This window comes from Phocoena sinus, chromosome 3 (assembly GCF_008692025.1).
Source record: "Phocoena sinus isolate mPhoSin1 chromosome 3, mPhoSin1.pri, whole genome shotgun sequence".
Classification (NCBI taxonomy): domain Eukaryota; kingdom Metazoa; phylum Chordata; class Mammalia; order Artiodactyla; family Phocoenidae; genus Phocoena; species Phocoena sinus.
Genome location: NC_045765.1, coordinates 17,942,253 through 17,965,915, shown reverse-complemented (window position 1 = coordinate 17,965,915; position 23,663 = coordinate 17,942,253). Strand labels below are relative to the sequence as shown.

General features: G+C 39.4%; 1 protein-coding gene across 3 annotated transcripts in view; it reads left to right on the top strand.

Annotated features, from left to right (window-relative positions):
- Positions 1-23,663, top strand: part of MAPK9 (mitogen-activated protein kinase 9) — a 60,905-nt gene that overhangs the window by 32,398 nt on the left and 4,844 nt on the right. For all 3 annotated transcript variants that reach the window (XM_032627019.1, XM_032627021.1, XM_032627020.1), the window contains 8 exons: positions 416-545; positions 3,020-3,078; positions 5,485-5,623; positions 14,995-15,160; positions 16,616-16,687; positions 19,856-20,038; positions 21,050-21,174; positions 22,184-22,247. In XM_032627019.1, the coding sequence (XP_032482910.1) occupies positions 416-545; positions 3,020-3,078; positions 5,485-5,623; positions 14,995-15,160; positions 16,616-16,687; positions 19,856-20,038; positions 21,050-21,174; positions 22,184-22,247 (938 nt within the window). The remainder of the gene's footprint in view (positions 1-415; positions 546-3,019; positions 3,079-5,484; positions 5,624-14,994; positions 15,161-16,615; positions 16,688-19,855; positions 20,039-21,049; positions 21,175-22,183; positions 22,248-23,663) is intronic.

The following is a 23,663-nucleotide window of genomic DNA, read 5'->3' as shown; positions in this document are numbered from 1 at the left end:
GATACTCCAAAATATACTTATATTTCATTCTGTGATACCAGTGACTTTTTTTCAACTTATTGGCATATTTAAACTGAAGATTTTGTTTCCTGAGCAGTCTTACATGCTCTGTATTAAATTACTTGGTTCTGAACATAATAATCTCAACTAATATAATGAGACGTCCATGTGCAAAGGATTGCTGAATCCTATCCTAGCTTCAGCTGCCATGGTGGCGCCTCTGCAGAGGAGTCCGTTCGTCCTGCACTCTTAGCCAACTCACCTTGCTCTTAATGTGCAGAAGTACCAGAGTGGAAGCAAGCAGATTTTTCCTTATTTGTTATTCATTTAAAAAGATAATACATTGAATGTACATTCTGCATTGCTGTATATTCCAAAATCATCCTAATGGGTTGCCTATATTTCTCAATTATAGTGCTGCTTTTGATACAGTTCTTGGGATAAATGTTGCAGTCAAGAAACTAAGCCGTCCTTTTCAGAATCAGACTCATGCAAAGAGAGCTTATCGTGAACTTGTCCTCTTAAAATGTGTCAATCATAAAAATGTAAGTTATGTCTATATTTCCTCTAATACTTTAATGTTGTCAATGCTGCCATAATCATCTGGGTCTTTGGAGATACAATGAGTTTAGACCTAGGGTAAACTAGTGATAAAAATACTATTTAAATGGTTATATTTTATTGACAGAATTTTCAGTCAACATTGGAGATACTGAAGTCAGCAAGAGGCATCATTGTCCATAGGAATTTAGGTCACTCAACACAGATGGGAATGTCAATTAACCTTGTAACCATTTGGTTTTCACTGTTTCCCTGTGTATAAAATGGCAACAGTATTGACCTAGCAAATTGAGAAATATCCAAATACTTTTTAGAAAAACGTTGTTCTATAAGTAGCTTTTACATATTCACATTTATTTAAATAAATGTTATTAGATGATGTTATATTCAAGATAGTTGTACTTGGCATCTCTACAGAAATCAAAGCATTGTAAATTTTAAGGAAAAACAGTATATCTCTAGAAAATGAGGTACTCAGGCCCATTTTATGTTCTACTACTGATGCCTGAGCATTATTTTGAACATGATTTTGATAACCTTGCCATGTTATAAAATTATAAAATGTTAAGTCTGGCAGGGGCTTTGGAGATCCCCTCCCATGTGACCTCTTTTTGTTACGGGGTGGGGGGGATAAGTATTTAAAAGTACACTCAACTCTATATGGCTCCTTTTGTTGTAACATTTATGCTGGATTTTTCTGGTGTAGGGACATTAAACACAAAACTAAGATAGGTTCAATCTTTTGAGTCTGTGGTTTGAGTTTGTTTTTAAATTCTCCAATGCATGCTTTATTTTACAGGTTTAAAACAAAAAGTAAAAAAGTTTTTTTTTCAGGTTACAAAAAAATGTTTATTATTATTTTTAATTCAAACAGTATAAACAAGAAAGAAAAATCCTTGAATCCCACCACCCACTATTATTAACATTTTGGTGAGCATTCTTATGCATATATATACACACATACATAAATAAGCTCAGTTATGTTATTACACATCCTGCTTTTTCCCTAGTGGAATGTTGCTAGATCTCATATACATTAATGAACATAGATATAAACCATTTTTTAAATGGCTACATAGTACAGATGCACAGTAATTCATTTAACCAATCACCAATTATCAGATATTTAGATTGTTTCCAGTTTTTTGCTATTATAAGCAGTGCTGCAGTGAACATCCTTATACATTGCATCTTTGCACACTTGTCCAGGTGAATTCCTTGGCCAAGATTGCTGGGTCAAAGACTATGCATACTTTTGGTTTTAATAATATATACTGACAAATTAACCTCAAGGAAGACTGTCAATTTTACACTTTTATTGAGTATCTGAGTATGTCTTTTATTTCAAAATACCCCAGAGCTACATACTGTTGATTTGTTTTACCTTACCAAACTGAGAGATGACAAATGATACCTTATTTTTATTTGTGAGGTTGATTTTCTTTCCATATCTCTATTAGCCATTTATTTTTATTTATTGAGAGTTTGTTTTTCATGGCCTTTGTCCATTTTTCTCTAGGACTGTTGGTTTCTTTCTTATGCATCTATAGAAGATCTTTGTATATTAAAGCTGTCAACCCTCACTTTTCCATCTGACCTAATTTAGGTTGTTTTTGTCATACTGATTTTTGTTGTTGTGTTTAACATAATCAAATCTCCTAGGTTTCCTGTCATGCTTAGAAAAGGCTTTTCTACACCAGAATTGTATAAATGTTTATTCATATTTTAATGTTTCATGGTTTCATGTTTTAGATTTAAATTGTTGTTCCATTTTGAGTTTATCTTGGTGTAAAGATTGAAGTATGAATCTAGTTTTTTTCCCCCTTGGCTAGCCAGCCACTCCAATCCTATATACTGAATAATTCATCTTTCCCTCAGTCATTTGAAATGATTGAGGACGTGTGTTTGATGCTCAAGCAGCAGAATTCATTGTTTAACCATTGGGGTGCCAGGACCAAGGTCTGTGGTGGGGTCAGTTCTTGAATCCTCCTTACGTAAAGGTAATGTTAATAGGTAATGCTATGAGGCATTTCATCTTTATCATACCAAAAATATAAGCTTAGCCTTTACATTCCAAAACTTTTTAGAAATTTGGATATTGTGTTTAAGTTTTCAGAGTTAACATATTGCTTTATTTAGTGTTTTTCTACTTGTAATTGCTACTTTTTTATGTTCAGAGCTAGAAAGACATTATGTGTTAAAATTCTATAGTAATAAGTTACTGGGGACACATAAAAGTGATTTGATTAAAAGTGCATATTATTTCCAAGTTGAGAATCCTAATCATTTAGCTTTTTTCAAATGCTGTGTAATAGAATGTTTTGGTAAAAACAATAATAATAAATACAAAGCTCTGCTATGATTTTTTTTCTAGTTTTAACACACTTTAATGTTAAACTTAATTTTTATAATCAAGTAGAGTCATTTGACATGCTGAGATATAATTTTCTCTTTTCAGATAATTAGTTTGTTAAATGTGTTTACACCACAGAAAACTCTAGAAGAATTTCAAGATGTGTAAGTATAATTTTTATTCAGTAATACACTGCTCATCAAAGAGTGAAAATTTAGAAAGTAACTGCTTTTTTACTTAGGAAATATAGGTGAGAACACATTTTTAAATGGTATCCTAGCCACTTTTCTCTGTGGAAGAGAAATATTAAGGAAAATGAATAATAATATTCAACTATTTGTGCCTAGATGGTTATCATTTCTACAGCAGATAAAGGATGACTGAAAATAATTCTTCAGAGCAGACAGTGCCATTAATGCTGCTGATTTCCTTTACTGAAATATAAAATATAACATGTTTTTCTCTAGTCCCCAAGATTGTAGGGTTTAGGTGTTTATAATTATTATTTGAAATGGGTAAGTCATTAAACTTCCAAAATGTGAAATAGAATTATCTTAGTAATGATGAAATGAGATATTAATTTATTATTGAGATATAATACACAACTTTATCCTAAATTTATTCATGTATTCATTCATTCATTCAACAAATATTTGATTGCCAGGAATTCCCTGGCAGTGTGGTGGTTAGGACGCCATGCTTTCAGCCCGCAAGCCACATGGTGAGGCCAAAAAAACAAACAAACAAATATTTGATTGCCAACTGTGTGCTAGACAGTCTCTTGAACTTGGCATACTTTAGTGACCGAAACAGCAAAAATCCCTTTCATTTTTTAAGAATTGCAGGTGGTAATATTTCTTCCTAGAGCTTGCAGGAAAGCCAGGGAAGATAGACAGTCAACATAACAAATAAGGAAATGATTTCATTCATTAGGATGTGTGGCAAATGTTGTAGAAGAAATGGAGCTGGGTAAGGGGGTTCAGAAGTGCTGGGCGTTAGGAGTCAGGTTGCAACTTTAGGTAGAGTAGTTAGGGAAGGACCTCACTGGATTGGTGACATGTGAAGAAAGCCTTCAAGGAAGTGAGGAGGTTAGTCCTACAGATATTTGGGGGAAGGTAGTATCAAGATAGAAGGAACAGGCAGTGTAAAGGAGCAGAAGAGGGAGTGTGCCTGTTGTGTTATAAGAACAGCAAGAGCCAGTGTGGCTGGATCAGAGGAAGCAGAGGAAAGTTGAAGAGGTGGGTTCAAAGAAGTGACAGGGCCAGACACTGCTGGGCCTCTAGGCCATTGTAAGGATTTTCCTTTACAAGTCAGTAAGACTTTCAACAGGAAGAGTAAGCTTATCTGACTTATGTTTTAAAAGAATAACTTTGGTTTCTGGGTCGAGAACCCACTGTTAGGAGTAGGACACAGAACACCAGTCAGGAGGCTATTGCAGCAATTCAGGTGAGATTATGATGGCTGCATTTAGACCAGAGGGGTGATAGTGATGGTAAAGGCAAGAGATAGGTTGCTGACACTGTTTTGAAGGTAGAACCCCAGTGTTTGCTCCTAGAGAGAATGTGTGGTATGAGAGAAAGAGGAGCTGAGAGCAACACTTGGAGTTTTGGCCTGAACACCAGAAGGATAAAAGTGCTCTCAACTGAGATGTGGAAGGCTACAGTCAGAACAGATTGCGAGGTAGGGTAGAATCAGGAACTCAGTTTTAGTTCAAGATGTCTGTTGGACACCCAAGTGGAGCTGTGAAATAGGCAGTTAGATAAATGAGCCTGGAGTTCAGCAGGGGGATCTGGGTTGAAGGTATTAATTTGGTAGTTGTCAGTCTATAGATGGTATTTAAAGTCTTGAGACCAGAGACCAGAGATCACCAAGATTGTAAGTACAGTTAGAGAAAAGAAGACCAAGGACCGAGTGCTGGCACTTCAACAGTAAGAAGCTGGGGATAGGAAAAGGGCACAGTCAGCCAGGATTGTAGGACTGGCCACTGGATTTAGCAACACGGAAGGCTGACATGGAGCCTTGAGGACAGTTTCAGCAAAGTGGTGGGGGCAAAAGCCTGATTAAAGTGGGATTAAGGAAAAATGGGAGAAAAAATTGGAGATGATAAGTATAGACACCTCTTTGGGGAGTTTTGCTTGCATAGGGAGCAAAAATATAGGATGGTAGCTGGTGGGGGAAGTAAGGTCAAAGTTTTCTTAAGCTGAGAGCAATAACAGCATGGTTTCTATATTGGTAAGAATGATCCAATAGCAAAAATGTTTAAATATAGGAGAATTTGAATGTTTGAGATTCTATTTACTATGATATAAAAATTGTTTTGTATTTAACTTGAAAGGCATTTTGTTGTTAGTTGTTTTCATTTTTTGAAAACTTTTACAAACTTTCATTATACATTTGCTTCTTTTCAAGATACCTTTAAATGTTTAGGGAAAACAAGTTATCTTTTTACTTTAGCCAGTGCAGTGACTAGGTGGTAAGTTATTACTATTTCATAAAAATTCTAGTTTAATAACCATAAAGGAATTTTGGATAATTTTCATGTGTACATGGCTGATCATTTATTTCCCCAGGTATTTGGTTATGGAATTAATGGATGCTAACTTATGTCAGGTTATTCATATGGAGTTGGACCATGAAAGAATGTCCTACCTTCTTTACCAGATGCTCTGTGGTATTAAACATCTACATTCAGCTGGTATAATTCATAGAGTAAGTAGTGATACCATATTGTTTTGTTTTGTTTTTTAATCACAATCATTTCGTTGTCATAATCTCCAGTTACAAAAGAACATAATATTTTTTAAAAATTTGTCAATGTCGAAAATCCAAATAAACTATGGGATCATGTTACTCTTCCAAATATAGTTGAGATTAGAAGACATTTGTGGAATGCCTGGTTTGCCTGGGCCCATGTGAGCCACCCTGGATGCAGGCATGAGCCAGCTGTTCAGACTAGTACTGCAGAAAAATACTTCTTTTTTTTTAAGTTTTTATTTGAAAGTAACTTAAAACTTAGAGAAAAATTGCAAGAATAGGACAAAGAACTTTACTCTTTACCCAGATTTACCTGGTGTTAATAGTTTTTCTATATTTGAAATCCCATTTTTAGTGAGCAAGGAATTTGGACTTGGGGTGGGGGAAAGTTAGAGGCCAAGTAGTATATGATACAGTTGCTTGAGAAGTCTTATGTGAATTATGGCCCAAATGTTCATTGCTTACATCGTAAAATTCTACCACTCCAGCATCCCAGCCATACTGGTGGGAGCTTTCGGAAAGGTTCCAGGCGGACCTTTTGACTAGGCCAAGGCTGGAATTTGAATGATGGTGTTGCCTGTCAGGGGGTACATATTTAAAAACCAGAGAGAGATTCTCTAAGCTGGTTTTATGAGTTTTTGTTATTTTCTTCACTTGTACTGCTGTGTGGGCAGATTATGATAGAGTTGTGTTTTTTTGTTTGGTTTTTTGTTTGTTTGGTTTTTTAGCAACTATAATGTTGAGTGAGACTAGAGGCAGAGATAGTTTTATTGAAAACATTCTTAGCATTCCTTAAATTATTACTATACTAATTTTGTTGACAGACTGTCTTTCAATATTGTGTTTCAACAGCAAGAAGTTGTATTTTCTCTGAACTGAAATCTGTGGGGGGAAGAAGATAGTGAGACAAAAACAATGAAGCCTTTTCATACAAAAAAGAATAGAGAGATTTTTGATGGTGTAGTAGTAGTAATTCTTTTGGATCTGTTGGGTGCCAGGAAAGGCTGTTTCCATCACAGCCACTGATCAGAGACCTAACACAGTAGCAGAGCCCACCAATCCAGAGAGGGCCAAACTCTTGCCCCTTGTGAGCATGAGGCCTGAGGCCTGAGTGAGGTCTGCAGCCTGAGGCCAGTCCTGGCCCTCCCAGTGCCTGTTGGGCACCTGGCACAAAGATTCCTGACCAGCCTTCAGTCATTTAAAATACAGCCTTTGCTGCCGCCAAGTGTTCAGTTTAAATTATATAAATACTGTTGACAAACTTGCTTTAAAAATAGTAACATTGGTCTTTTTAATTAAAAATAAAGATTTCCCAGCATAACATTCTGTTTCTCTTCAAAAATATTCACAGACCTTTATATAAATTAAGGCACTCCTAATTTCTCTTAAATACATTTTGTATTAAAGTCTTAACTGAGAATAAGTTCCCAGATTATTAGGCTTCATTATGTCAGGCCTTATTAATTTTGTAAAAGGAAACAGTTTGTCTTGCTTGTATCTCCCCTCTTGGGCCCAGACATACATGGGGCAGCAATATCCTCCCATTTTAGGGGGTCTTGTAAGAGCTGCAGCATGCACGTGCCTGTGTTAGGTGATGTTCCGTCCCTGTGGTTTAGGCCCATGCCTGCGGACCAGAAGGTCCGAGAAAGTTTTGGTTTGCCCAGCATGATTCCGCCAACCACCTCTCCATCCCATTTACCTCCCCACTGGGTGTCCCTCCCCTTGTCTTATGCCCTCCTGTTCACACATTTGTGAGTCTGCCAGACTTTGTGTCTGCTGTGAAAGTACCACGTGGTCATTGTGGGAAAGGTAGATAAGGCACCTGTTTACACACCCACCACCCCTCCAGGTCCCAAGAGGTGATGAACTGCAGTTATCCCTTTAAGCCTGTTAACGGTTTTCTGTGAACTTTTCCTGTCCTTTTTTCTGTATACTATACAATAGGCATAAATACACACATTTGGTTTTGCTTACTAAGATGGTTTTGTTCTAAACATAAAATTTAATTACTTGAAAAATAAAACACCTGGATTCCCACCAATTTTTACCTTGTATAATTCAAAAAATTGAATGGAAGTCCCCAGCCCACCTGTCACCTGGAGGAGGCCAGTGATGGCAGTTGGGTGTGTTTCCTTCCTAACTTTACACTGACACATTTTCTTACTGATGCTAATACCAGCATATCTGTCTATACTTACGTCCTTTTTAACTTATATTTTTCAAAAACAGGATCATCTTGTACATATATTGTTCTGCAATTTGCTGAATAAGTTGGTCGATCTGTTTTGTATTTTTATCAAGGATCAAATAGTTTTACAAATACTTACTAAAAAAGAGCCCCCACCTCCTCCCTCTTATTTCTCTCTCCCCAGAACAAATTCTTTCAGTTCTTTTAGCTATTATTTTGGTGTTTATCTCCATATCTTGAAATAATATGATGAGATCTCTATTTGTTGATCTTTCTTCAGTTTGGGACATAAGGTACTGATTTAGCTCTTTTTCACCAATCGTGCCCTTCACCTGCCACCTTTCCTGTCCCCCTGTCCTCCCAGTATAGTTACAATGTAATTGGTTTGGATCAGTGTCCATAGTGTGTTTTACGTCATCGTGACCCTGTAAACGCTTTTCACAGCTAAGCCTATATTTACACCATGATTATATTTCTTTTCCTTTCAACTTTTTGTCCCTAGAGTTAACAACACTTGTCTTTTATTTGTTAGAGTTTTGGTCTTTGTTGTTTGTTTTAAGGAGGGAGCAGTTTTCCACATCCTTATTGCTAATTAAACCCTAAGGTTTCTGCCAGGTATCTAAGTCTTCTCTCACTGCATCCAAATGTCTTAGCTGTTCCATCACCTTGATTGTCTCCTGGCGCCTCAGCCCTGCTCACATCTGGACTGGCTGCCCCCATACCTGATGCAGAGACCTTATCCTGGACCTCGCTCCAGCGTTTTCCTGGGGATTTCCTTCACCTCTCTCTGGAGTTGGAGCCCACTTCCTGATCCCTATCTCTCCTTTGTTTTGGTGGGACACATCCTCCAATAGCTTCCCCAGAAGTGGTGCATGGGAAGTAAAATTTTTGAGGCCTCAGATAGCTGAAACTCTTTATTCTGCCCTCTCACATGATTAATAATTCGGTTGGATAGAAAATTCTTAGTTACAAATCAGTTCCCCTCTAAGGTATAAATACAGTACCCTGTTGTGTAGTGTTGTATGGCTTTTGAACTTTCTAATGCCATTCTTATTACTGATCCTTTGCAAGTGCCCTGTTTTGGGTTTTGTTTTATCTCTGGAAACATTTTTTAAAGTTTCTTTATTTCTTGTATTCTGAAATGTTAGGATGATATGCCTTGATATGGAAATTTTTTTCGTTAATTGTGGTGGGCACTTCAGTCTGGAAGAACATGCCATAGAGTTCTGGAAAATTTTTTATTATTTCTTTCAGAATGCCTTCTTTACTGTGTTCTTTATTCTGTCTTTCTCTGAAGTACGAGTTAGTTGGAGCTCTTTTTTATTTTTAAAAGTTCCTTTTTATAGCATTTTGTTCTTTTTTTTATTGGAGTATGGCTAATTTACAGTATTGTGTTAGTTTCAGGTGTACAGCATAGTGATTCAGTATTTTTTCAGATTACATTCCCTATTACCAGATAATGGGTGTAATTCCCTGTGCTATACAGTATTTCCCTGTTGCTTACCTACTTTATATATGGTAGTTTGTATCTATTAATCCCATACCCCTAATTTGTATCTGTTAATCCCATACCCCTCTTCCGTCTCCCTTTTGTTTTTGTTTTTGTTTTTTTTGCGGTACACAGGCCTCTCACTGTTGTGGCCTCTCCCGTTGCGGAGCACAGGCTCCGGACGCGCAGGCTCAGCGGCCATGGCTCACGGGCCTAGCCGGTCTGCGGCATGTGGGATCTTCCTGGACCGGGGCACGAACCCGTGTCCCCTGCATCGGCCGGCGGATTCTCAACCACTGCGCCACCAGGGAAGCCCCCCCTCTCCCTTTTGTTAACCACAAATTTGTTTTCTATATCTGTGAGTCTGTTTCTGTTTTGTATATATATTAATTTGTATCCGTTTTTAGCTTCCAAGTGATATCATATAGTATTTGTCTTTCTCTGACTTATTTCACTAAGTATAATATTCTCTAGGTCCATTTATGTTGCTGCAAATGGCAGTATTTCATTCCTTTTTTTATGGCTGAGTAATTCCATATACACACACACATACCACATCTTATTCAGTCGTCTGTTGATAGGCGCTTAAGTTGCTTCCATGTCTTGGCTGTGGTAAATAGCATTTTGTTCTTCTTGCATGGAGACACTATCATCTCTACAAGGCTAGAATTTCTTTGAAGTTTGTTTTCTGGGTTTTTCCTGTTTGTTTTTAGGCACGCTGTGTGGCATGCGGAATCTTAGTTCCCCGACCAGGGATCGAACCCATGCACCCTGCATTGGGAGTCTTAACCACTGGTCTGCCAGGGAAGTCCCTTTGAAGTTTTCTTATTGCTGCCTGCAGTGTTTTCCTTTCCCCTGAGGTTTTGTTTTGTTTTGTTTTGTTTGTTTGTTTTAGTGCATTTGGTCTCTCGCTGTCACGTGTGAGGTTTTCCTCAAACGTCTGGTGACCTTTTGTCACTGGTCCTATTTAAGACTGAAGGATTAGAAGGCCAAGTGGAAGTGCATGGGTTGGGATTGTTGAATGACGGGTTTTTCTCTAGAGCAACACATAGCCACAGGTGTCTCTGTTTGCAGGTCTTTTCTCTGGACATCATTTAGTTTCTCTAGAAAAGGCTCCGGTCTCTTGACTGAGGGAGAGCAATCTGGCTGCTGGTATGAAAGGCTTTGTGGGGTGGGGCTGAAGTTCTCATGTGGCAAAATGCAGACCTTCGCTACAGCACCCTGTCTTCAGGCTGGGCCCCTCACCCATGCCCTTCCTGTGCCTCATACCAACAGATCTGTTGGTATTGTGCTTGAGGCCTGAGTCTGGAAACTTGGTTTCAGTTTTTCTAGATAATAGGCCAGTAGGAGTAAAAGGAACCAACACCTCTGTGTGGATCTGGGAGGTCTACCTTTACCTTTCTGTGAACCTTCCCCCACCCCAGATCCCTCAGTGTCCTGCTCCCTGCCCCATCCTGCCTTCCACAGTACTTGTCGTTCAATTCCTAAGCCCTTCCCAGGTGTTGTGGTCCACATTATTTCACTGCGGGCCACTCACTGAGGTTGGAATTTACTCTACTCAGCCAAGTCATTTATTCCTTTCTGCTGCCTTCCCTCCCCATAGAGCATGTGGGGTTTTTCATTGAAGGCATTAGTGTAGCACGATGGCATTAGACATGCAAGAGATGCATGGGGAGAAGGCCTGTGAGGAAGAACAGAGGGAGTGAGTCAGAGGAGGTGGGGAAGCTGACAGGGGTCAGCCCAGTCTGACCCCTTGGAGTAGAGAGGGCACGAAGGAGGGTTGGGAGCTGCCCGTCAGAGGAATCTGGTATCTCATAAGAATGGACCTCCTTCCCCATGCAGTCATTAGCCAAGAGCCACTGTGGGGTGTGTGGCCTTGTCATAAGCAGAGGGGAGGGTCAGGGTACCTCAGTGGGGTGTCTGTCAGTTGCAGTCCCACAGCAGAGAGCCAGGTACGCATTTTCATGGCTACCACCATCCACCCTTGCCCCCCTCAGCTCTGCTTCTCCACACAGGTCAGGAGCAGCCCCCTCAGGCTCCCTGTGGGCCTCCCTTCCTGAGGGGAAGGGACCAACTATAGCCCCTTTCACTACAGTTGACCTCGGAGCCACAACAGGTACTCATTCTCTCCATTCTCCATTATTCATACCCTCAGCCATCACCTTGGCAGGTCTCTGTGCCTTACCTCAGTGTGACCCAGACCTTCATTCCTGAGGGGTCTAAGTCTGGTGGCTCACAATGGGCCACAGGGTCCATGGACCCACCCAACAGTCATCTCCCCAGTCCTCGAGTGTGTGATTGGAACTGATACAGTTGGCAGTTGGTACTCTTAGCAGAGTGACCCCTACGTTGGTTCTCTGGTCTGTGAGGTAAGAGTTATGATGGGGAAGGCCAAGTGGAAACCTGAAACTGCCCCCCTCAAGATAGTACATCAAAAACATTATTGAACTCTGGGAGGTGGGGGAGAATGGAGGAGATTAATGCTGCCATTAAAACCCAAAGAATGCGAGGATGGTGGTCCCTCATAGCTCAGTTTAATTCACTAGTCCAGCCCTTGAAGAAACTAGATGGATGCTAGAGAATGTAGACCATCGAGCCTTAGCTGATCAGTAGTCCTGATTGCAGCTGCTTGTGCTGGACACGGTGTCGTTGCTAGAGCAGATTAATAAGGCCTCAGGTGTGGCATGTAGCCTTTGACTGGGCAGATGCATTCTTCCATACTGATAAGAAAAGACGATCAGAAACCATTCACACTCATGTGAGGTGAACAGCAATATTCTTTCACAGTTTTGCCCTAGGCCTGTGTCATAATATAGCTGGAAGAGATCTGGACCAGTCTCCATTTATTACCTGGCCTCCACAACTCACCCCCCCGCCCCCGACCAGCCAGAGGAGGCATGATGTTGCTCTGAGTCTTTGACTTTCAGTATCCACTTAGAACTTGTGTCTAACACTTCTCCAAATGTCTGCTGTTCCCAGGTACAGTCACCTGAGTAAGGGATCATAGGTACCTGTGGGGAAATCAAGGCAGTGGACGCTTGTTACAATGTGCAGGGTTCTCCCTCTTAGGACACCTCTTCAGTCAGTGGGTTCTCGACCGAGAACTGACCAGGAATAGCAACGGCCTCAACCTTCCACACCTCTGCTCTTGCCCTTTTTTGGTTGCAGATATTTTGTGCACCCTTATTGGCTGCCCCAGTGATGCCATCCCCGCACTCTGGGTCAAGCCCCTAAATTTAGGTGTCATTTTTATTTTAATGTGTGTTTCTTGTTCGGAGTGGTTTTCAAGATTTGAAGGGGCAGAACTGTCTTTACTCTGCCATCTTCAAACTACAAGTCCAGTTCGTTTGTGGAAAGCTTCTTCTGGTTGTGTGTGGAGACTGGTGGGAGAGCGGCCCTCAGGCACCCTGAGACCTCTTTAAGCACCTTCCCATCGGCAAGCGTTGGGAGGCGGGGCTGCCTCTCCCAGTCCTGCCAGGGCAACAAGCCACACCTTTGACAGCTTGGTTTGCATTTTATTATCACAGTTTTCCAGCAGATGGCAGTAAAGTACATTGTTCCAACAAAATCAGTGCAAGAGGACAATCTTCTGACAGGTGGAGGTGGCTGGAATGGGCATGTCTACTAATCACACAGCAGTTCATCAGACTGGCCGGTGGCACTACTCTAATCATCCTTGTTCATGTGGCGCTGTGTTAGTTCAGGGCCAGGTTGGATTTCAGGGGCTGCTGGTGGTAAAGTATAGATATCTCAAAATTTTAAAAACATCAGTCTCCTAAAAAGAAAGCACCTATTGACGTCCCCACCAACAGTGTAAGGAAGGGTCTGTTTCTGCTTCTTCCTCCAGCACTGGATATTGCCATTCTTTTCCTCATTGCCAGAAGAGAGACTAAAAATTGTTCCTTGTCATTTGGGTTTTTAATTTTCATGAAGTTGAGCATTATTTTATGTTAGTAATTTGTATTATGAAATGCCTGTTCTTGCCATACTCTTTGGTTTTAAAAAAGGAATCTAGAAACAGATTGGTTTGTTTTACCTTAGCTGTATTACTGCCTTCTCACAGGAAGGGGTCACTGGTTTGAGCGTGGGGCTGATTCTTCGCTTGCTTTCCTTTGTGCAGAATAGCAGCTGTGGGTGAGTTGGTAGTGCTCCCCACAGCACATCTACACATCGGGACATGCACAGCAGAAGTTCTCTGGGGCCAGCCAGGGACCAGTGCATCTGCATGGGCTTGGTGGGAATTTTAATTATGTTTTTAAGTGATATATATTTATAAGTTATATTTTACTGAATTCCGGATGTTTAGAAAGAGAGTGCTTAGCAGTAATGAAACATAATTTTAGCTGATGTAATTTTTAAGTGTTTTTCTGCTTATCCCAATAACACCTGGCAGCCATCACTCAAGGCACACCTATGCCAGTTGGTGACACATCGATTGGAAAGTTTCAGCCAGGTGCTGGGCCTGCAACGTCACTAAAAGTGATGGTCTTACTGTGTGGTGTGACCTGGCAGTTTGACGTTGTAGCTACACATTGGAAAGCACTTGTGAAAAGAATAGATGTGGATTGTTTAGAAGTCATAGTTTCTAGGGTGAGTTTGTAGGCTGGAGTCCAAGGCAAGAGTCAAATTCCTGTGGCCTGAGGAAGGGTCTGGGATGTGGGGGATCACCATGGAGAAAGTCCCTAGAGTTATGAAGGAAAAAACTGCAGAAGTGATAGGTTGTGTTGAGAGTGTGGTGGAGTATGATGTGTACATTCACTCAGCAAACATTTTCTGAGAGTTTGCTGTGCCAAACTCCGGGCTAAGAGCTGAAAGCACAGAGAGACCCTTGAGGCCTCCTCTTACAGAGCCCGTGCTGGGAGGGGCAGAGGAGGGACTTTGAGGGTAGTATGTGTGGTGGGGAGTGGTAGGTCCCAGGGAAGGGTGGGAAGTTGGGGTTGGTAATCATGGGATTCTTCTTCAAAGGAAAGAAGAAGCCTTTGGAAGATTCCAGGGTCAGAGAATTCTAGCCATGTGCTGTCCAGTATTATAGCCACTAGCCACCTGAGGCTATTCAGTACTCAGAGTGTGGCTATAATTGTAAATAAACACTGGATTTCAAAGACAGTACCAAATAAAAAGAATGTAAAATATCTCATTAATAATTTTTATATGTTGGTTACATTTTAAAATGAATATTCTGGAAATATACTGTATTGGAGTAAAGGAAAATATTACTAAAATTAATTTTACCTTTTCTAGTCACTTTTTTTAAGGTGGCTGTTAGAAAATGTAAATTACACATGTGGGTTGAGTTATATTTGTATTGGACAGCAGGGAAGAGCCAGAGTGTTGGGAACTGAAGGATGACCAGGCGTGGAGTGAGGGAGGAGAGGGTGTTGTGGAAGTTCTCAGAAGTTTTAAGCAAAGGAGTGTCATGAAGGTTTCCACACAGGGGTAAGGGCAACCATATGGCCTCTCTAGGTTGATTTGTATTAGTTTCAATATGAGAGTAGGATTTTCCAAAATGGTTCCAAAATCCCAGGGTTCAATTCTAACTTTCCTCCTTCTCCCAGCACTCTCACATACCTCACAAATCTTTACCAATGTGAGATTGTTTACTTAGCATGCTTTGGTTCCTTTTATTAATTTAAATCATTTCTGCCCTAGGATTTGAAACCTAGCAACATTGTAGTAAAGTCAGACTGTACCCTTAAGATCCTTGACTTTGGCCTGGCTCGCACAGCATGCACCAACTTTATGATGACCCCCTACGTGGTAACGCGGTATTATCGGGCACCTGAAGTCATCCTGGGCATGGGCTACAAAGAGAACGGTGAGTACAGACAGAACTGGAAGAGGCCGAGATGTGTAAAAATAGTGCTGTTCGTCATCACTAGTTTTTTTCTCTTTCCTGTGAACTGTATGAAGTATAATGTGGAGGCTGTGTTATACATAGGTTATCAGAGTTCACAGATGAGAAATAATTAATTTTATATTTCCATTGGCTAAAATTATCCACTTTAAAAATTCACTTTTGAAGTTAATATTTTTGAACGTTTATCAAAGTATAACATACTTACAGAAACGTATGCAAATCCCGAGTGTGCAGCTCAATGGGAGCACACCCACATAACGAGCAGCACCCAAGGCCTCCCCAGCCCCGCTCTGGATCTCAATCCCCAAAGGAAGCCATTATCCTGATTTCCAGCAACAGAGATTGATTTTGCTTATTTTTGAACTTGATATAAATGGAATAATACAACATGTGCTTTTTGTGTGTAAAATTGGTATTTTTTTCACAGCAAAACTTATTCAAGCAATATCAGAGCTCTTTGAAGCTTAACTTTTGAAAAATTTGTCAAAAAGAACTAACTCACATTCACGTGTTAAAAAAAAGAATCTGAAAGTTTGCCTAAGTCATCTGAAATGAGTTATGCTTCAAGTTTATTCAGATGTTTTATAACCTGTGCTCCCATTCTGAGAGACACAGCTCTGTGGGCTTCCAGTCCTCTGTGGACATGAGAGAAAATTAGGTCCCCTGTTAGCTTCTCTCACCCCACCCCCAGCAGCAGGGGCAATAAATAGCCCTCTGCCTGGTCACCTGAGGCCTGTAATTCAGCTGGGCCCCCACAGAAGATGGTGAACAGCCAGAAGCTGGGGCACCTCTGGCCCTCACCTGGAGCCCAGACAAGCCTGTCCCTGTGAGGCCCTGCTGACTTGACAGTTTAAAAAGGGATCATTGTGGAGGCGTGGTGTTCATATTTTACAAAAGTCCTGCTGACAAGCTGGGTTTGTCTTTGTTTGGGAGGGGGTTTGAGAAAGGACATGTGTTGGAGAGTCTCTGGCTGGTTTTAATCACCTGGTGTTTGGTAGTGGACATCTGGTCTGTCGGGTGCATCATGGCAGAAATGGTCCTCCATAAAGTCCTGTTCCCAGGAAGAGACTGTATCCTTCACAGGGAGAGACCCAGCACTAACCACGAAGGCTGGGGGCAGGGGTGGGCATGTGCCTGGAAACAGCTTTGTGGGGACAGGCACTTCTTGTTTCTGGGACTTTGTTTGTTTCTGAAGCTGTAAAGTATTGGACTCTTTGGCACTAAAAGCCCAGATTGCTGCAAACCGAAGGCCAAAATAGAGGTCAGCAATATTTCATACTGTGTAAAAAAGTTCACCCGTTACTAGCAATTTATTTTCCTTGTTTGTGTGTTTAGTACACTGTTAGAATCCTTTTCCTCACCTTTGTTTTGTTCATGGCACTTCATAATTTTTTCATTTCACTTTATTTTCAGTTGATATCTGGTCAGTGGGTTGCATCATGGGAGAGCTGGTGAAAGGTTGTGTGATATTCCAAGGCACTGATCGTATCCTTCCCGGGGGACCTTCCCGGCCATGTTTTCCATAAATACCAAGGGCAGCAGGAGGTCAAAAGGAAAATGTCGTAATTCTAGACTGTATTCTAAGGGGGTCTTGATTATGTTTGTTAAATTAGTGTCACACACCAAATGGTTCCATTTTATGTTTCTTTTTTGCTTGACTACCTGTAACAATTTTATTGAGGCATAGAATTAAGTTAAAACAATTTATATTAGTTCTTAATTTTATTAAAAATAGCTTATAAGAAATGTATTTACTCTTTGACAAATGTATTCTGATATTTAAATGAAAATTCTGTTTAGTTAATTCAGTTAATTTAGCTATCTAGAAAGTTGTTGTCTAAATTTAATAGGCCAATAATTTGTAATTTGTTTAATTTGTTTAATATACTATTTCATTAGTTACCAGGATGAATTAAAATATTTTCCTCCAAAGTAAGAACTGAAGCACACTACATAAAGACCTAAATGAAAAAGATTAAAGTAAAAAGTTTGTGAGAAACAATATTTGCTACATTTTTTTGTTTTGTTACTCTTCTGACATTTTGTAGAAAATTTTAGAAGATCCACTTAGGTTATTTTGTGACACACTGGGGAAGTTTAACAGACATTTAAATAAATATAAAATGCAAAAGATTAACTTATACTGTGGTCAGCAAATCATATTAATGACATATAGCATAAAGGAGAGTAGATATATGATAGTTTCAATAGCTTTCTTTTCTCATATTCCTCATATTCTTCCATCTTCAATATTTTTTGCTCTAACATGGTTCTTCACGTATACCCTTTTTCATTTGTGTTCTAACCACCTAAAATTTTCATTAGTCTTTTGATTTTGTTTTTTGTTATGAAAGTGGTCTCTGCTGGCAGATTGATGGTTATCTTTAAAAGAAATTAAGTTATATAGTCATGTTTTATATGTATTTTATTAAAGTAATTTTAGTTTTTTATAATTTTATGAGGTTGGTTTATTTGTAATATAAATTCTTCACAACACAGACCTGGAATGAAAAGATTTTATTCCTATCATTTTATTTACCTTCCTTGACATTTTTCACGTCACAGATTTTATGTGAAGTTAAATACAGCATTTTATTTTGTTCTAATAAATTTTCTAGCAATTTTCCATAGCCTTACCTTAGATTCAGTTGTTTCAATATGTAAAAAAGGAGATCTTTAATTTGCAAATAAATTCATTTAAAAAGGGAAAAGTTGATGTTTTCTAAAGATTGGTTGATTGATTGATGGCCATGCCACAAGTCTTGTGGGATCTTAGTTCCCCCACCAGGGATTGAACCTGGACCCACAGCAGTGAAAGCGCAGAGTCCTAACCACCAGACTGCCAGGGAATGCCCTAAAGATACATAATTAGAAGTATCTACTTAACATTCAGTTTGTCTCAATTTTTAATTCATTTTGTGACTTTCCTTTCTTTAATTAATTAAAGGTTTTCTTCAGAAAGTACAGAAATGAAAAGTGTAGGAACTCTTTGGTACACTATTAAGTAATTTAAAATTCTTAATTTACATATTAACATCTTGCAATGTCAGTAATAATAATTTTATGTATAACGTCACCTACTGTCATTCTCAGAACATACACAGAGATTACATCATTTTCCAAAGACAATTTTGCTAACTTTTTCCAACATTAGATAGAAAAAGTTTCCAGAAACCAGATTGCAGTTCTCAGAGATTTGTTTTAGATTCGTAACCTGAGGTAGAAAAGGAACTCCTGTCTCCACATGGCCTAAGAGAAAGAGAAAGCTTTAAGCAGGCACCTCCCAGAGAGCAAGGGACCCTGGAGGCCAGGAAGCAGGTTACTGAGGGAGGCTCACTGACACTGTCAAAAAGGTGAGGACTGAGAATTGACGGATGGTCACCTGCAACTTTGATGGGCGCAGTTTTCATGAAGTGATGGGGGAAAAGTCTGATGAGAGGATGTTTAAGAGAGAATTTGAGAGGCTGGGAGTTAGAGATACAAGTATAGACAACTCTGTTTTGCTGCAAATGGGAATGGTAGCTAAGCTACGATGTTCAAAGGAGAGTGGCTGTTGCTTTAAGATGGGAGAAAAAAAATTGTTTGATTGGTGATGGAATCCTCCAGTGGATGGTGTACCAGCAAGAAGAAAGACATTACAGGAAGCGAGAGGGCCTCCTCCTTTGTTCTTTAAAGAACATGTGTCTGTTCCCTAGGTTCTTTCACAGTGATGTCATTTTATTTTTCTAAGACATACCTCAATTAGTCACTTTTTAAAGATGCTGTTTATTTGATTCCTCTGGCTTGCGTTCTCTTGTATAATTTTTATGGTTTTATCAATAGAATCCCTTTCCACATTCATCTTGCCAGTTATCTCAAGCCCCAAATGAAAGAGGCAAAGCTGGTATTGTCTGCATTTTACAAATAGGAAGGTGAGACCCAAGGGAGATTGACTGCCTGACACCTAGTGAATGTCTAATACACAATGGAGTCTGAAACCCAGGTCATATACTTTGAAAGGAAATGAAACACACTCCTTTGTATTGCAGTGATGGTCCGGGTCAGTGCCAAGTAAAACAGAATGACCTCTCAAAGCTGTCACTGCTCAATGTAAGCACAGCTACAGTGGGAAAGGACATGGTGAGAGCTCAGAAAGTCCAGAGCCTTGGCTCCTGCCCACCCCCTCATGCACCCCATCCCTCCAGACCTGCCTCGCAGGGGTGGCTCCCAGCTGTAAATTGAGCAATCAGATAGGTCTCTCTACTTTAGGGAGCTTTAGATCTAACATAGTTTTATTATGAGAACTGATTTCAATTTGCCTATATAATTACTACCTAATTTCATGTTTAAGCCTTTCAGTCATAGGTGTTCTTCAGTTACAAGATAACTTTATTTTGATCTAGAATGGGAAGGCATATAGACTTCATCGTGTTGATTTAATAAACTGTGATCAGAGTTTATAAAGATGCAGAGTTTTTTTTAAATAGTCTTAACTTGGAGCCCAAACCTTTTTCGAATATTATTTCAGAATGCTTCTGCTGACCCAGTGAGGTGGCCTATTTAATTACTTGTTGATAAGTATAAATATAATTTAAGTTTTTCTTTGAATGATGCTACTTTATGTAATATGAATATAAGGCATTTCAGTTGTATTTTCCTCAAGAGACTCCTTAGATATTGATCAGTGGAATAAAGTTATTGAGCAGCTAGGAACACCATCTGCAGATTTCATGAAGAAACTTCAGCCAACTGTGAGGAATTACGTAGAAAACAGACCAAAGTATCCTGGAATCAAATTTGAAGAACTCTTTCCAGATTGGATATTCCCATCAGAATCTGAACGAGACAAAATTAAAAGTAAGATATCATTTTTTCTTATACTGGGTGAAGCTTTCACTTTATGTTTGCATTCTAAAACCTGTGAATATTGAGAGACAAAATAGTTGAAACCCTCAAAGTCATTTACAGGTAGAATGAAGGCATTTCAGAAAGAAAGCTTAAAGACCTAGAAGTTTTGTCCTCAATAAAGTGACGTAACTGAAGGCTGTGGTCAAAATATTTACATCACTCTGAAAGACTCTTATGTTAATTACAGCAAATGGAATTCAAACAGTTTTCAGGTATAAAGAATACTTGAATAAAGATTCTAGCCCAGTTGAACAGTCAGAAATTTTAAAAGGCTCCTTCTCCCCTTCTCCTGTGCCTATCACTAAGTGTTTTAAGGGAAAGAATAGATTTGTTTCTCTCTACATCAAGATAAACTGTGCCTCATTCAGAAAAGCCCCATCTCTTCTTTGCCTATACTAGTGAATTTTAATTGCTAAAACCTAGGTGAGCCTTATATTTAACCAGGTTATCGAAGTTGTTGGATTTTTTTCTAACTACTAATCTCTAGATTTTAAAAAAAGTGTATGTTGCCAACATTGTATACAGGTAGGCAAAGCAGAGGTATCTGTGAAGTGTTCTATACTGTGCAAATATGAAATCGTTGTGTGGCTTAGTCTGTTCTAATTTCACTTCGATGTGGCATCAAGAAAAAACACTTGCCTCTGCTTCATGCCTGCATTCTTGGCAGTGACACCCTTAGCTTAGCTCCTGCACCCTCCCTGGACGTGGCTTCTCAGCCTTGTGCCCTGTCCTTCTCCCTTCCAAATTCAGAAGCTGAAAGCACATTTGAAAGCCTGGTTTGTAGTGGAAGTGGCTGCTTGACTTACTGTTAAAGAAAAAGACTCTAATAATCTTGAAGCTATCAACAGTTTCTCAAAGTTAATATATTTTTGTTCTGTCTCTATCACATTTAGTTCTTTATTGTGTGATTTTCAGGTTAACGGTATTACTTTAGTAATCTAATATTTGTTTTTACCCTAGCAAGTCAAGCCAGAGACTTACTATCAAAAATGTTGGTGATAGATCCTGACAAGCGAATCTCTGTAGATGAAGCTTTGCGTCACCCTTATATCACTGTTTGGTATGACCCTGCTGAAGCAGAAGCGGTAAGCATCTATTTTGAAAAGACTTATGTGTAAAGGCAGGGCATACATTTCCTTGGACCTTCTGTCTGTTAGTCTGGAATGGGTACATAAAGTCCTAGATTTAAAAGGACTCCTGATTACACCGAGGCCACGTAACATGGCTCACAACCCCTTTTGGGACTCTTGTTAGTGGGGCTCTACTCAGAGTACCTCAGGAGTGAACATGCTTATGCTGTGGTGATATAATTATCTTCATTTATGCAGATGCTGATGTGTGATCATAATATCACCTTTTTTAGGCATCCATTTGTGTACCTGGCACTGTGCCTTGGGCTTTGCTTTACATCATCTTGTTTAGGCACCCAGTCAGGCTAAGAAACTTCCTGAAAATCACAAGTTTGTTCATCCTTCCCCAGAGGTACCTGCTAGGGGGGTTCCACTTCTGAGTTTGGTGCTCATGTGCATTTTTCTGTAGCAGCATTGGTATGGATGGTCTTTAGCTGGAAGTGAAATAACCACATAGTGGCATGCTCATTATTATGTCTTGGCCTATGCATTTAACCACCATTTTAAACATTGTTTTATATGAAAAGAATTTGATTTATAAACACATGATTTTAAGCAAATTTTTGAAGCAGTCCATTTATGAATTGGGGGGTGAGTTTGGGAGTTCTAACAGGAAGAAATATAAACTTGAAATGTGTTTTGCAGCTTCTGTACCTTGTCCAGGGTGGATCTCTAAGAAGCAGCCTGTGATTACTAATTTTATAATTACATTTGGGCAGATGTCTTTAGAGTGTGATTATTAAGAGGACTATAATGCTCTACTTTTTTGGTTAACTTTTCCTCAATTATTTTGATTCTGAAACTGATGGAAATCATACTTATAAAGAAATCTTTAATAAGCCAAGTATTTAATGAAACTATATCCATATTATAAATATTTTACAAATATCTTACAAAGTGATTCTTTTTCTTCATGCCTCATTATTTTTTTAACTATTGACTTTAGCTGTAATTTAACTTTTAGCCACCACCTCAAATTTATGATGCCCAGTTGGAAGAAAGAGAACATGCAATTGAAGAATGGAAAGGTAAAGACGGAACTTATTTTGATTGTTACTTATGACATTTCTTGCAATGGGGCAAGATTTTTAAAAAAGTGTATGTTGCCAACATTGTATACAGGTAGGCAAAGCAGAGGTATCTGTGAAGTGTTCTATACTGTGCAAATATGAAATCATTGTGTGGCTTAGTCTGTTCTAATTTCACTTCAGTGTGGCATCAAGAAAAAACACTTGCCTCTGCTTCATGCCTGCACTTTTTGACAATAGCCTTTCTAAGAGAGGGTTGAGAAACCCTGAAGCCCATTTATCCTCTCTCTTCCTATTTCCCAATAGAAAAAGAACTTGAAGATAACAGAATTAGAGAGGAACGTGTATGAATTGCATATTATTTGCTTCAAAAGAGAAAAATAAAGGCTTTTTCACACAATCTTACATTATGAAATCTTGGTTTGTAAACTAAATTCAGTGATTGTATCACACTTACCTTGACAACATGTTGCAAATTGTTGAGTAACCCCAATTCACAGGTCTCTGTAAAGCAGACGTGGGAGACCCCACTGGGGTCATGTGAACTTCTGCTGTATTTGTAAGCCATGTAGTTATATATGTGTTTTAAAATAAGAGTTTGGGGAAAATTGCAGATCAAAAATATGCATATAGTTATTATTACCACTCTAAGATTAACCAAACAACCCACAGCAAACTAAACCAGTAAAAAAGAGGCTGAACTAAAAATTTTTCATTAAAAAAGCAGAATCAGTAGTAATTGAGAACTATGGTCAGCGCAAGTCAAACATGGTGATGTGTCCTTCCCAAGAGCCCCTCCCCGGGATATAGGGATACTAACAACCTGCATGTGCGCACACCCATAGGCCTCACTAACTGCTTGCAGTGTGCTAATTTTATTTCATGAATAGCAGAATTTTAGGAAGCTGCTTAGTTAATAGGTAATTAGTTTTTCTTACAAATGAAAATTGAGGAAAACTGAGATTGAAGCCAAGAAAAAACTTAGGTAATTAGATTAATTTCTGACCAATCTGGAGGGGTTATATTTGGAGAACCACAGTAAAGATGGAGGAAAACATGTGCAAAAAGATGTGCGCGTATCCAGTACTTAAACTGTTCTGTTAGAGCCACTTTGCTAGTACTTTCCCTCCCTCTCTCCCCACCTCTCTCCCTCTGTGTGTCTCTCTCATTTTCTCTCCCTCACCCCCACTTTGTAAAACCCTCATCATGGATCCAGAGCTACCATACATTTTTGGCTGTCTTTTTTTTTTTTTTGGCTGTGTTGGGTCTTGATTGCGTGCAGGCTTTCTCTAGTTGCGGCGAGTGGGGGCTACTCTTTGTTGCAGCGCACAGGCGGTGGCTTCTCTTATGGAGCACGGGCTCTAAACGTCCAAGCTTCTGTAGTTGTGGCTTGCGGGCTCTAGAGCACAGGCTCAG